The sequence below is a fragment of the Rhea pennata genome, chromosome Z (assembly GCF_028389875.1).
Source record: "Rhea pennata isolate bPtePen1 chromosome Z, bPtePen1.pri, whole genome shotgun sequence".
Taxonomy (NCBI): Eukaryota; Metazoa; Chordata; class Aves; order Rheiformes; family Rheidae; genus Rhea; species Rhea pennata.
Window position 1 is genome coordinate 20,769,565 of NC_084702.1, and position 15,276 is coordinate 20,784,840.

The 15,276-nt window shown below is 34.8% G+C and overlaps 1 protein-coding gene across 5 annotated transcripts in view; it reads left to right on the forward strand.

The window, feature by feature from the left end:
* The window catches only part of CCDC171 (coiled-coil domain containing 171), a 152,110-nt gene extending 137,949 nt beyond the window's left edge, over positions 1 to 14,161 (forward strand). For all 5 annotated transcript variants that reach the window (XM_062600270.1, XM_062600272.1, XM_062600271.1 and 2 more), the window contains one exon: positions 13,871 to 14,161. In XM_062600270.1, the coding sequence (XP_062456254.1) occupies positions 13,871 to 13,912 (42 nt within the window). In that variant the 3' untranslated portion in view covers positions 13,913 to 14,161. The remainder of the gene's footprint in view (positions 1 to 13,870) is intronic.
* Positions 14,162 to 15,276: the final 1,115 nt, after the last annotated feature.

Below are 15,276 nucleotides of genomic sequence, written 5' to 3' on the forward strand. Positions count from 1 at the left end.
ACACTGCCTGACAACTTTTTATTTAGGCAGAAATGTTGCCAGAAGCAACACATTTTATGCAAAATATTTTTCATTGCACAAATTTCAAATGTGACACTGTTGATGGACATAAAATGGATAGTAACTGTTGGATTTCATCAAATCCAAAGCCTAACTTCTGGAAAAAAAAAAAAAAAAAAAAAAAAAAAAAAGAAAGAAAGAAAAAAGAAAGAAAGAAAGAAAGAAAAAAACTGTTTAAAATAGTTTTTATAAAGTTTGACTGGCATAATGCTTAATTTTAATTCCTTTAATTCAGTTTTATTCCAAATCCAGCATGTTGGTTTAACCACCCAATTTTATTGCATCTAAATTTTCCTGACAGTTTCATTTGCTGTTGAGAAATAAAATTGCCATTTTTGCAACATGGGAAATAATGGCTAGTTTCAAAACCAGTATGTTTGAAACTTCCTTTGCCTGAAGCAGGTTAAGGCACACACTCAATTTACTTAAGGGGAAAAAGGCTCATTAAATAGTTTTTAATATTTTAATATAATTTAAGTAACTGTTTTCACAGTGGGAAAGCTTATTAGGTCGATGTATTTACACCTGCAGAGAGGTAAATGTTTGGGTAATTAGGTGGTTTCCAATACTTCAGCTTTTCAGAGTGGCTACAGAGTTAATATTATAAATACTGTATATGAACATAATACATTCATTGCATTTAAACTTTGTGTTTCCACTGACAAGAGTTTGCTTTCAAGTGCTTAAGAAAGAAGTTCAACTTTGCTTTGTCTGTTTTTAAAGTCTCCTTAATGACATGAGTTGGCCAAGGAATGTGAGTGAATGTGTGTGGGTGTTAGCTCAAGGCAGAGACTTGTGCTTTGGAAAAGCAAGATCTGCATTCTCACTTCACAGTTGCCATGAAATTCCAAATGTCCATGCTGTGTGGTTTAATGGAAACCATGAAGTTCCTAAATGACCGCAGGTTTGTTCCAATGTTAAGCACAAAACAAATCTTTCAAGTCATTGGCTGCGTTGCAAAAAAGGAGGGTCATGTTTTCAGGAAGTTAATCTCCTTTCCCTTTTTCGTTCATGGTTTGCATTTCTATGGCATTAGAAATGTGTTTCTAGTGAAGTACTGGAACTACTAGTGCACAAACAAGAGCCCTTAGTTCCCAGGACTGAAAATAAGTCTCTTGGAATCTAAAATTGTACTCTCTTACATTAAACACTTAGGCCAGTGCAATAGTTACACCTCGTAGAGTAATTGGAAATTAGTTTGGAGAGACTAATGATTTGGATAAAGGAACAAATCTAAGGTATAGATTAAGTTTGCCCTGTAGAAAAACATAATGCATTCATTCGCTGTCTGTGGTAGATTAACAAAGAAAAAGGAAGTGAATGCCTATGCTTCATTTTGTTCAGCTTTTGAAGAAGAAAGATAGGAATGAACTAACCTTTTATTTTATTTTCTTTGCAAAATGGTACTTGAAGTTTCCTGAAATTGAATGTTTCAGAAAGGGCCCAGTGGCCATGGAGAACAATCTGGAGTCAGGAGACAACTGAGTGATACTATTTTCTTTATGAGATGTCTTGCAGTAGTCTTACAAAATGTCTCATTAATACGAAACAATAAATTTTATTCACCAGCTCCAGCCTGGTAGTATGTTTGCTTATTCTTTTCCACATGTCTTCATTTATTTTTTCCTTCCTCTCATGCCTCTCAAAGTGACATTTTTAGCACACCAAAATAGAAGAAATTTTTGCATATTATTACCCGTACTGCTAATGCTTCAGTAGAAATAAGAGCACTGAGAGTGCTAGAGAGGCTGTTATTTTATAACTAAATATTATAACCAGGACATTTAACCCTAAGAAAAAGTTTTTACAAAAGAACAGAGCTAAGGACACAATTTTACTGGCTTTATAGAAGAAAAAGAATATTCTCTACAAAGGCAGCCAAATTCACTTCTTTCCAGACTCAAGGACTTTTACTCAGGCCATAAGGTGCTTCCTCTTCCCTTTTGAAGAAGTTATTTCAAGAAAGGGAGCTAGGAAGCTTCTATTATTCCCTGTTAAACAGTGGGTTAAACATAAAGAGAATGGCTGTTTGTTCTGTGACTGTGAATCTGCTGAGAAATTTTTGGAGGGGATTAAAGCATATCTGTGCTTGAATAAGTCCAGCTCAGACACTTAAATGGCATATAAATCTGTGGAATCCAGATTGTCATCTTCCTGATATTTTCTTGCCATCTTTAATTTAGATCATATAAAGTATACTGTTAGGAATAATTTTCTTGTTCTGACACCTGTTCGGTTTTGCATTTCTGTGCATTTTTAGCTAACTATAAAAAGTACTATTTATAAGGAGAAAATTCAGTGCTGATCTTCATTCATTAGCTTTGATATGTAGTGCAAGATGCATACATGCTACCTCTGCATAGTGATTAAGCTTACTGGAATAGTGTAGAGGGAAGGATTTTTGCTGTCTTTCATGATGTTTTCTTGTACTCTACATTATAGCTCACTGTCTGGTATGCAGAAGGAAAAGAAAAGACATTAAGACCTGGTGAATGTTTCTAGATGGAGCGCATGAACCTTATATGGCCTCAAAAATGCATGTATCTGCAGCATGCCCCCATTTATAATGTGGCATTGTATAACACTACATGTACCCACTAAGAAAAAAAGACCAAAAAAAAAGTAGTGCTGACATTTAACTGAATTGGGCTGAAGAAGCTACTTCAGCATAAAACCACATTTTTAAGTAATGAGGAAGTGAATTTTCCCCACAAAAGAGATATTTTTAATATTTATATAGCAAAATCTCATGTTTATGAGTATGTATTTCTCCATGGATGTCAGAGATACACTACCCCAGGACTAGAGCATTCAGTGCCAGCAGAATGGCAAATGTTTCTTCAGAGGAGATGATTCCTCTCTGCAGTGTCTCTGCTTCTCCTGTGCTTCTCTGCTTCTGATCCACCTGGCCAAACTGGAAGGAAAGGTCGTGGGAGCACAAGACCAAGTGTTATCTATAGTTGTGGTCCTGCAACAATCTTCACAGCTGTCAGACTGCCTCTCACTAATACAAGCAGAGAAAAAGGAGTGAATCCTCCTCTAGGGTAGTAGTGCTTCTTTCTCCCCAGGCCAAAGAAAGATGATGAGCGAGTAAAGAATGGTATCAGGAAAACATAGCAGTTCTTTTCTTTTCTTTTCTTTCTTTCTTTTCTTTTTTTTTTTTTTTTTTTTTTTTAAGTCAAAGGCAAGGTACCTTTTAATACACGCATTAAAAATGTAGACAGAAGAGTATGGCTGATCACCAGCAGAATTTCCCTGATGCATGTGATGATATTAGGAAAGTCTCATGTCATGGAACAAGGATTCCATTTCATCCTTTTCAAATGGTGCAAATGATTCAATTGCAGTAGCTTTCTGGAGAGAGGGTCTTGTCAAACCTTTAAAGCTATGTTGTTTTAAGATACCACTTGCTGAGTCTTGTGCAGACACAGACTGTATTTGGCCCATAAAAACATAGTTAACCCATTAAATGTCACTATAAAGCTGACATTGCAAAACTTTCCTTTTTTAAATTTGTATGTTTACCTCTATGAGAAACCTTTTGTTCTCTGTAGTTATTACAGAGAAGATTAATTTGATGAAGTAAACTCTTTTAGGCTGAAGCCACCATCATAAAAATAATTCACTAATTTTCCAGCCTTTGTTTTATACTAAAGATCTCATCTGATCACAAAGCAACCAGCTTATGCAGTGGTTATAGACAGATGGTAAGGGGTTCATATTAGTCTGTCAGACCATGTGTGACTTTAGCTTTTCTTTTATGGGGTCTTGTAAATAATTGTAATTTCTTCTGGGTGCCTGGGCATATCTTATGACTTAATCGGGACTTTACAAAGCTTCCTGACACTAAAAGTCCTCCAGTTTCATTTTAATTTGAGCATGTCAAAACATCCTATTGCTTTAAGAATTTCTAGTTGAATTTAATAACTCACAGAGGTTTGCTATGAGTAACTGACTTTTTAAAGGAATGTAATCTAATCAGGAGCTCTGAGTAACAGGAATTTAAGATATCATTCTGCAACTTAGAAGACGAACCAAATTACTGAGATGTCCTTGTATGTAAAGATTTTTAAAAGATATACTACAACTTCTATGCTAAACAAATTAAAAAGTTGAAGGAACTTCCCTCCAAGTTTTCTTCCATGTTCCTCATGAAATTTCTGATACTTTATATGCCTGGTGAATGTTTATAATGTTATATGTATTGTGATACTCTGTTTTTTAACTCTTTTGTGCTTTCAGAACACACATTTGGCATATATATACCAAAGGATGAAATTCTATTAACATTTTTTAATGTTGATTCATATAAAATATGATTGGTATGCAGGAAATATGAGTTCAATTTGCGTAGTAGACTTACTCAGACTGCATGTTCAGCCTCACAGAAAGTGATGATCTGGTACCTAACTAAGAGCAATTCTAAAAGGCTGCTTGTACTCTTGAATCTAATAAGTATACAAAGTTTTGTTGAAGTAATTAGTAGGTTTTATTTAATCTCAGTCTGAAGTATTACTGTGTATATGAATTGGGCCAAAAACAATAGAGACAGTAACCCTAGCTCACCCACACTCAAGTTGTTTATAACTGATAAGCTTGATTCCTTGCCCAGTTAATATAATTTGGATCTTGCATTTACAAAAGACCTACATGTTAGCCACCAACTGAAACTGAGCCTAAAGTATTTTTTAGGCCATTCATATATCAACTGTTATTTTTAAGTAACATTGCAGGAAGACCTTCTCTGGCTAGTTTCTGATTTAAAAATTTATAAATGGTAATGGAGTCACAGCACTAAGTGTCAGGAATTACATGTCATTACTTTGCTAGAGTAACAATGTGATTAGAATCTGAATTTGGCCCTGTCTGCTGAATATATCTTATGCTTTTGTTTGCAGTTTCAGCTGTACAGTGAGCACTTAAAAAATAATTTTTCTCTGACGCTTTAAAAAAGCTCTGCACTCTTGATTAAAATCAGATTGAATGAAATGAGCTGATGTAGTTTCCCTAAATGATTTACTAAGTAAATCTTAAAGAACTCTCTTAAAAGAACTCTTCCACTGTGTTCCCAGAATTTTGCTGTTATACAGCTACCCTTTATGGCTCTCTAACGAATACACACTTCATCAGATATAATGTACAATTGGAGGGGGGAGCAAGAGGAATTCCCTTCTAAAGTTATTTAAACTCAGTTGTACTAGACATGAATGAACATCAGAATGTTTGGTTTAGATAAGCAAACAAAAGTCTGAAAAATAACTCAAACTTATTAGGAGTCAAAAGGTACCTTCTCCTGATGAATCTTTCTGTGATCTAGCTTATGAGGGAGAGGGAGAGAGATGGAGCCCTTATCAGGATTTTGGTTTGGAGTTTTCACACATTCACATTTACACTGGATAATCCAGAAAATGCCCACTGCATTGGCAGTGGTAAAGGTGGGCCCTTTGTCTTCTTAATATATTCATGATTTTAATAGTAAATGTTCCTTTCAAGAAAATAAGGTCGACACCAACAATAGTTCAATTTTAAGCATGCAGTGTAATTGTGCCTTTTTTTGCTCTATCATCTAAGCATCTTTTTAAGTCCACTTAGTTTAATACAATTATTTTGGATGAGCTGAGTTATATGGCTGTAGCTTAATGCAAATGCAGATGTTCTTACTCTACATGCAAATGCTTGTGTTATGAATAACAGATTGCAATCAGTCCTTTTTTCAAATAGGTGCAGATAGGTTGCATTAACCATGTCTGTATACAGTTTGATCCTAATTTCCTTGGCTCCTGAGAGCTAACTTCAATCTACAATTTATTATAGGATGTTAAAAGGTATCAGTTCATGAGATCAGCATCTCCCTTCTTGCTTCAAGTTTATGGACAGTACAGGGTTGTATTTTCACAAGCAAGTGGAAAGAAATCATTCTTTGCTTATCTAAAGGTTTTTGGAGAGAACTGTGGTTATCTTCTCCACTAAAAGGCCTTGTATGTCCCTGGCACTTCAGTTTAAGTCTGAGTAATACCATTTTCCTGCTTGAAGCCTAAGTGAGATGTTTGCTGTATTTTTTTTCATTCTTGAAAACTACCCATTTTAGAATCAGTTACCTCTTCTAGAGGTGTGTGAATTCCAAGTCCTTATGACTTGCCTCTTTTCACCACATTTCATAGAGATAAGTTGGTTCTATGTCCTTGCTATAAATTCCTGTTGAGAGAGGTGTCTGCTTTACACCTCAGTCAATAAATTTCGTTTTGGGTTTCCTTCCCTCATGCTTATAGCTTCTCTCGAGCATCTGCTTTCTACAAAACTGGATGTCTGCTTCTGTTCATAAAGAACAGATTCTGTATGGAATTCTGTGTGGAAAATGCTCTTTCAGTGTTTTTTGAGAAAATTTCAATGATACTAGTCACTGTAAATATGGTGGGAAAGCAAACAGGTAACACAATCCATCTGAACTTACTGTAGTTCAGTAAACACACAGAAAGTGAAAGGAATCGATGGGTAATCTTTCAAGTCTTGCCTTTCTGGAGGTCTAATAATTGAAACATATAAGGCTACCACAAGACATTCACTGCAGCTACTTTTATAATCCCCTGATCGGATATTAGTGCTCATCTAGATTGTTCCATCTTTGGTAATATACCTCTTCATCAAAAGATACTCAAATATTATCAGTAAATATTCACCTACATATAGGTTTTCAGGGCTTTCTGAACTAATTCATATATTTAATGAAAATACATTTGAGAGAAGTAGTGAGCAAGCTGGAATATTCTCAGTGCATCTGTTTGCAAAGAACAGCACATAAGTTTCATGCTTATTCTCAGTTTAAATAAAGTGGACCCTTAAAATGTCTTTCCTGTTTTTTAAGTAATTCATTTGTTTTTTTAGCCACATAGATCTATTGTTCAGAACATTATTCCTTAAAAATACTGCATTTTTGGCAGAAATACACAGCAAAAATTAATCCTTTGAATTCCTAAAGATTTTCTAATGCAAGAAAGATGAATCATAAATATTCTTTCATTGTTTCTAGACCTTTCTCCTTTCTGCTGTAAAATATTGCTATTAGAAATAATTACTTTTTTTGTCTTTTCCCCTTATATCCATATTACTGATACAAATTATATTTCATAATTGTAAAGTGATTGAAGCATTTTACTGAATCATTGCAATTTCTTCTTTGCCAAGATATTTCTGATGATTAGCTGTAGAATTCTGCTTTAAAATTAGTCTATGGTAAAAAAAATACATTAATGCACTGCTGGCAGAGTTCAGGTTTCCTTGTCTAGTTTAGTATAGGATGACTATGTAGTTGCACCAATTCTCAGCAAACAGACAAAAAGGAAAGTAGCTAAGCATCTTGCTCTGCGTGAGTAGTTAGAGGGCAAGCAGACACCATGCACCTCGACCACCTATTATGAAGCTTTTTGCTGCAATGTCAAGTGAAAGCGAGTTAATTGGGTGAAGCTGTAGAGCATGTTAGGGGCATGGTAAAGGGTTGCTGTCTGACAGCTGAATGTCAGCAGAAGCTAGTCAAGTGTGGCTGAGAGACAGAGACCTGTCACAAAGTTCATGTGGACTATAGCACAGTTAGGGAGATGAAATGTGGTTCTGTCTCACTTTCTCCCTCATTGCATTCAAGCACCTTAAGATTTCACACTGTCTATGTCAACCCTTGTTCTCTAAGCTGTTTTCTTCTAACACTTCTGCATTCAAATGATTGGACAGAAGATGCTAATGTTTGGCAAAATGAATGTAAATACACTTTTTCCTCTTTTTCTGCTAGAATGGCAGTATATATGCAATTCAAGAAACTTTGAAGGCTTACATCGGACTTTGAAGGCTTACACCTAGGAGTTCAGCTGATGACTGGATATATTTCTCAGGAGAATATGAGGCTTGACACCTTAAACTATTAAATAGGGAATGTTTTCCCACTGTTACTGGCAGGAAAAGAGGCTAAGTGTAGAGGACTACTCCATGAGCTCATGAGCTTGTACCTCAGCATGGTATTGAAATCATATGCAATTTAGCCTCTAATTGTAGTCTTTCTCTCATCTTCTGGCTGGAAAGAAGCAAAACTGTGAAGACAACCATCACAGATGCACGTACTGGTCAGAGGCAGTGAGAATCCGTGGGAAAACTCATGTACTAGGATAGAACTTGCTAGAACTGAGAGGAGCATTGGTTGAAGATGACGACAATATCATATACTGAGGCAAAGCATGGAAAAATGGCACAACAGTTTAGTAAGAGTACAGTATACCCTTCAATGATGGTTGCAATACACAGCACAACACAGCAATAGTGATTCAAGTTTGCTAGTCAGGTTAAAAGTAAATCAATAGAAGTTGCCTTTATTCCTGAGGAAGTGGAAGGATACTGGTAAGTCCCTCGTTTTAGTGAGACTGTATTCCATTACTAAAGAATTCGGAAACTTGGATCAAAATCAAAATGTAGACTAAATATTTCACTATGAAAATAGTGCACTACAATAATTTACCTAATGTTTTGGTATTCCTAACGTGCAGTACAGAGAACTTGACCTGAAAACTGTAAACTTTCATTTGTTTTCCAAGGCAGTATTTGGAAGAGAAACATACTAAGCAGGCTGTGTAGTGAATTTTCACCAAAATATTTAGAAATTATCAAATTTACCAATGCAAGATCAAATTCTTAATCATTCATTCAACAAAACATCGAAGATAAGATGTTAATCTGTGATAATTAATCCGATCACGTGTTCTTCAAATGTGCCAATTTTAAGTATGTTTGAAACATACCAAGTTTGAATGAAGGAGAAGTTCATTTCAGAAAAATAAATCTAGTATGAAATTTCTCTTAACTGTTTTTAATTGGAGTCTCTAGAGAGTGATTCCACTGAACACTTTAAATGCTAAAGTACTATAAAAGAAGGAGAAAATTATAACTTCCAAGTATTTCAGAATCCTTTGTTTGTACAAAACTGCTGAAAATGGAAAAGGAAATTTTTTGGTAATGAAGAAAGCTGTTACTGTAGTTGACTAGCAGCACCCAAGGAAGAAAGTGTTTGTATGTCTGCCTTTGTGACTTGATACGTACTCAGCTGACAAACCATTGAATTATTTTCTTAGAGCAAATGTTTGTGGAATCCATACAGGAGTGCTGACAATTAAAATTTATGCTGGATATTACTGTGTTATTACTTTGTGCTTGTGTCAGAGCACTAGTTTAGCCCTGCTGCCTCAGCATACAAAACTGTGAAATCATTGGCATGGGAAGCAAACTCTCTTGTTTTGACTCACATACATTTTTGTTATAACAAAATTTGCTAACTAGCTTTATATTAAAATGACACCTATTTTCCATTTGAAGCTCAAGTTTTTAGCATTTTCGTCAATCTGCTGTTTTATTTGACAGAGAGTGAGAGAAGGCTTTTGACCTACTTCCAACACCAAAAGATTAAGCAGTATATTGGAAGTCGATGGTAACTGCCATTTTATGGAAAAGGCAGCTCAGTGCTGGAAACAGCAGTCTGAGAAGGAGATTCTGAGTGATCTGGAAGTTTGCATCTTTTTGTGGGGAAATGGAAGATTTTCCACAGTAACGCTGCACAATAGTTATTAAAAACGAGCATTTTCTCCAACAGTGGTACAATCCACAATGAGAGACAGGAGAAGCTGGGAAGAACATGACTGGCTATTTGGTTTGCAGTTTATTGGTATTACTGGTAGTTGGGATGAGGGAAAGAGATGAGAAGGAATCGTTATCAGAAATCAATTATGGAGAAATATATTGACCCTTACCCACTTTCCTCCATTACTCTCTGCATCTCTGCTCACTTTGTGCTTCTTTCTACTTCCTACTCTTGAGTGGCTGTGCTACAGCCTCTTCTGAGGTTTTAGGGGATGCTGGAATTCAAAAGAAAACACTGGCATGCTGCTTCTTTGTCTGTTTGCTGACAGGCGTCTTATATACCAGGTATCGTGTGGTTTTCACACTGATTTTCAGTAGGTTGTCAGCCTTTGGCCGTGCAGTTCAGCAAGTGATACAACACTGAGCTTATCAGCAGCCTCTGCTTTTGAACTGCACCCAAGGAATGTCCATAATTAAGTCTGTTATTATATTTATTGTAATTTCTGTATTACTCTTTCTGCCCTTATATTCCGTCCCTTACCGCAGTCATCGTCTGTTCTGACTCTTAAGTGTTTTTGTTTCTTACTTATCTTGGTCAAAATGACATATGCAAGTTTGTTATTCACAACTCTGAAATCTTAACTCATGAAGAACCTTACCAGTTTTTGCTTTTTTTTTTTTTTTTTTTTTTTTTTTTTTTTTTAGCATTGCATGTTTTAAGTGTGTGAATGTTAAGAAAGTGGAAGGGAAGTATAAGCTACAGTATTCTGAAACTGAATATTTGAAAGCAGTTTGAAGTGACAAAAATTAACGGTAGGAAATCCCAAAATTGGAAGGAGATACTGTTGTAACATACACATAATGGAAGAAAATGAATAAGTTGCCGTGGGTTATAATAAAGGTGATTGTTCAGTAAAATTTTCCTTGCATAAACTTTGAAGGCTGAAACCATGGTGACTGATTTGTGGTTTCAGCTCTGGTTATAGATTTTGTACTGCTACAACTGAAGATAAACAATATACTTCTTACAATGGTTTATAGTTATCTGTTTGCACCATTATCAAAACATATGTGTAGTCTTCTAATTCCAAGTGTCAAACTGTGCATATTATTCTGTATGTACTGCTGTATAAAATCAAAATGGAGTGCCTGTGATTACAACATGATGTTTTTGAAGAGGCTGATATTTCAGTAAAAAGATACATAAGGGTATAGTATGTGACAGTATTATAATATTGCCCACAATGTCATACATAGGAAAGCAGCACACTAGAAATCAGTTTTAACTTTGGTGTAACAGCTTATATTTCATGAGACAATCTGCAAACTAGTTCCTAAGTATGATCATAGCTTAGTCACCAAAGAAAAACACAGAGTATAATTGTTTTAGAAACCTTTTTCCTTGTCTATTACTAAAAAGTGGTTTAAGTTAAATCTAATTTAGAGAGCAATTATTTCATAATCTAGAGTAACCTTTCATATTTTGGTTTTTGGGAAGACATGTTTCATAAACTTAGACTTGACAGTCTTTGAAAAATAACTGTGCAACATGACCAATTACTGTGTTCCATAAACATTTTGAGAGCCTATTCTGGCTAGATATATTTTGTCCTAAATATCCATTTACCTGATGAAGTGTAACAGTTTAGACAAAATAATTTACAGTTGTTGAGAAAATAAGTGCTACAGTAAAGATGTACCTGTGTAGGGCTTATTTAAGACACATAATTCCTCTTCTAAAAATTACCAAAATGCGTATTTATATGATGGATTACCATCACAGCTCTGGCATAGTCATTTGAGTTTATCAGTTTAATACATGTTTTAGGAAGGTCTGTAAGTACAATAATGTTGAAAGGGGTCTGTTAGGGAAATTATAACTGCCTTGAAAATTCCTGCATTCAGGTAAGTGTTCAGCCAAAGTGTACTGTAACAGTGTGAAGTGTTTTGTGGGTTTTTTGTTTGTTTTTTTTGTTTGTTTGTTTTTAATTAACATATAGAATGCTATTTTTTTGTTCATCAAGTGTGTATAATAGTATGGGATCAAAACAGTTCTTATCAATAACAGCCAAGATATTTTTAGATCAATCACATTGGTGTAAGATCCTGTTTCCCTTCTGTTTGATGAATAGTATTCTGTTCTTGGTACAAAGTACAGCAGAGGGTCTGGGTAGCTAAAACAGAGCTTTTTTCCCCCCAACAATGAAGCTTTTACTGTAACATAGTCTGTTGACTTGCTGCCAATCATTAAGTTTCATACCTTTTTCCTTTTTTTTAACAACCCTCGAAGGAAATCTGATTTCTTATCTCCTTTTTAGGTTGATGCCATATTCCTCAAAAATAAAAATCACTGCACCTGGAAAAAGTGTAGTGTGAGAGTTTAATTTTAGCAGGTGATTTTTAATGATAATGATACTCAGATCAATTTGACATTGAAAGCAGTTCAAACCAATACATATAGATTAATCTTCGATAGTTGTTACCCAGAGTGAAACCAGTTTATAGCTTATGTCTTAGAGATTTCATTTACCTACACTCAGAAAAGTCTTTTAGAATTACATATTATTTGCATTTGTTAATATTATCAAATTTTTATACGAATGACTTATTTTAGAGAAAATTTTGGCTATGTGGTCAGTTAGTTAAAGCATGCAAACAGCAAACTGTTAATCAATATAATAGGTGGATGTTGTTATTGAGATCTCATTTCAAACGTGCAGATATAAATGCAGCAAGGCTTTTTTGTGCTTTTAATAGTTTCCATTCTGCATAGTGTTGAGCAGTGAAATGCTAGAGTGTTAGAGATCAGTAACTGCCACTTCTTTTGGTTGTCTCATCCTTGTAACCACCGGAATTTAGCAAATTCAGGACACTATATCATTTTAAATATCTCCCTGGAACAATCATCTAAATTTGCTGCCAAATGGTTTCTTCATAAAAGTCTAGCACAACCTATTTTTTTTTTTGAGTAGTTACAAGATAGCTTGTGGTGTTTCAGGAAATCAAAAGAATCCATACCAAAGGAAACTGTTGAAGTAGATGTTAGAGGCAACCATTGATTTTTCTCCCACAATAGTAACAGAGGAAAGGGGAATCTTGCATGAATATGTGTTTATACATCTGATTGAATCTCTAGATTAGTTGAAATATGAATACATAGACACACACTCGCTCTTACTCTCTCTGTCTCCTCTTTGGCTATATATGAATCTATACATTAGAGTCTGTGTTTATACCTGCTTGTGTATGTATGGATGTATCCTCTTGAAATGCCAAGGAGTGTTTAAAAAGTCAAATATAAGATAACAGTCTTTCAGTATCTTTTTATCTTTTTCATAGTTATGTTTTGTATGTGAATTTTTCACAATTTTATGGCCTGATGAAATAATTCATTGTAATTTCCACAGCTATATAATGCATTGATTAAAATATGCCAGTAAAAGACAGAAGAACAATATGATACTATTTTCTTTGTTTATCATTATTATGGATATTTGAGAGAATACAGAGTTTCTTTATTTAGCATTTTAGAAAATTATTGATGGGGATATACTACTATTATCTATAATCTTTAAAGGTAGGATGCACAATGTTTTTGTGCTGCTAGTTCTTTAATGTTGAATTTTAACTGGTCTAACCTTTGTAACTGTTTGACTGAATGTCTAGACTCATTGAAATATGAATCATGTTTCCAAAAAATATACGTTCAATGTATATTCTCTTACCACCTTCTAACAGAGTAACATTGAAAAGATTACTGAGCATTTCATTTTAAGTAATGGTAAAATTTATTTAAAATACCTTTCATGGGTGGCATAGCATATTCTCCCTAATGACAAAGATATAGAGTTGGTAGAATAAGTTTGTTTACTTGATCAAAAAAGCACCCTAAAAATAATAATGAGGAGAAAGAGAAGTTTTCTGTAAACATTTGAAGTACCTCAAGTAACATAGGATAATGCACTTAGTGCAGATTCCACAAGCTTATTAGCCCATCCTTTTCTGCTTCTTATCAAAGGTTAATACAGATTTTCAGTATCATGTAATTTAAATAAATATTTGCAGCAAGAAACAAGTGTTTGCAAATATTTCCGTATACATACACTTGTGTATGGTATAAAGAAATTATTTTTCCTGCTTGTTTCATACTGAGTGTAGATTCTTTTTGGTTTGTTTTTTTTATTATTTTATTTTACTCCAGGAATCAAGAGACAGTTCAAACATCACCATGGCTTCAAGCTAGGAATTCAGCTGGACCAGAATTATATCCCAGATTTTTTGCCATTACAAACTGAGCCTGACACATCCTACAGTTTTACACACAATAGAACCAGTTTGCAATCTTCAGCCTATTCCTGCAGCCTGGATGTCACATCCAGTCCCAAAAGAACAATGGAAAATGGATTTTAAGATTCTTTGTATCGATAATCTTTTAGAAGGAAAAAAATGTATTAATGTAAAATGATGCAATTAAAGTGCAATTTTGTTGCTACTTTTGAGTTGTAGTTCAGCATATGCATTTTTTGACATTAATTTTACATTTTTATGAAAATGTGTGTTCATAGGTTCACATTTCTATGCTTCTCATTCCCTGCATACCAAAACATTTTTTTTTAAGTTTTATTTATTGCAGTTGCTCATTTTTTATGTAATATATTTTTAAATGTTAAAGAATGACACATTTGGGGTAATTTTCCTCAGACTTTAAAAAAAAAAAATCAATAAGCCATTTTAGTCTCTATCTATCAAAGTTGTTTCATACTTGTCTATTTTAAAGCAGGACTGCAATACTTTAATAGGATTGAGAGAGCTATTTGAAATGTATGCCAATGATTCCTGTCATTTCATGGCAGCCCTGCCATGGTTCACTGAGCCCCCTCTTTTCTCTTGTCAGCTCAACTGAAGACAAGCATTTAGTTGCAAACTTTAAGCAGGTTGTGCAAAACAGAAATGATGTGACTGCTTCTCTTCCTGCACAATAATGTCACTGCTGGTCAATGTGAGAAGGTCAGGTTGCTCCTTGTAAAGCTACATGATACCACTTGCCTATTTGAACAAGTTAAGTTAACTGCTGAATCTGGTCCCTGCAGGCGTTGAAAACTCACCCTTTTATCAAGTCTGCATTTCATAAGAAAGAACAATTGTGCAGGGAGGATTTCTGATTATATGTTTATGTACTTTATAAGGACAGTTCCCAAACCAGTGTTGCAGGTAATGTATTTAGTTTAAGCTGAAAGGCTTTAAAGTAATGGCTGTTTTGACCTTCAAATAGACTCCTTTTTTGTTGTTGTTGGTAGGACCCAAGAGTGACGCCCATCTTTGATGCTGACAGAATTTAAAGCAAGGCCATTGCCCTGCATTTTCTGCCTTGTAGCACACAAAAGTAAAATTGTATGTCAGGCCGAGATGTCGGGGAGCTGACAAGATGCCCCAGTGACATTTCAGCTGGAAAGAGCAAGTGTCTTGCAACCAAGTGGTCAAATATCAAATAATAGGTCAAGCAGGAAGGAGCTGAGTTCTAACCACAAAGAGGTTTCTGGTAACTTACTTGACAAGCTTTTGGGCGCTTTGTGGCTTGACAAAGTGATGTTCTGTTGGGTATCGCTA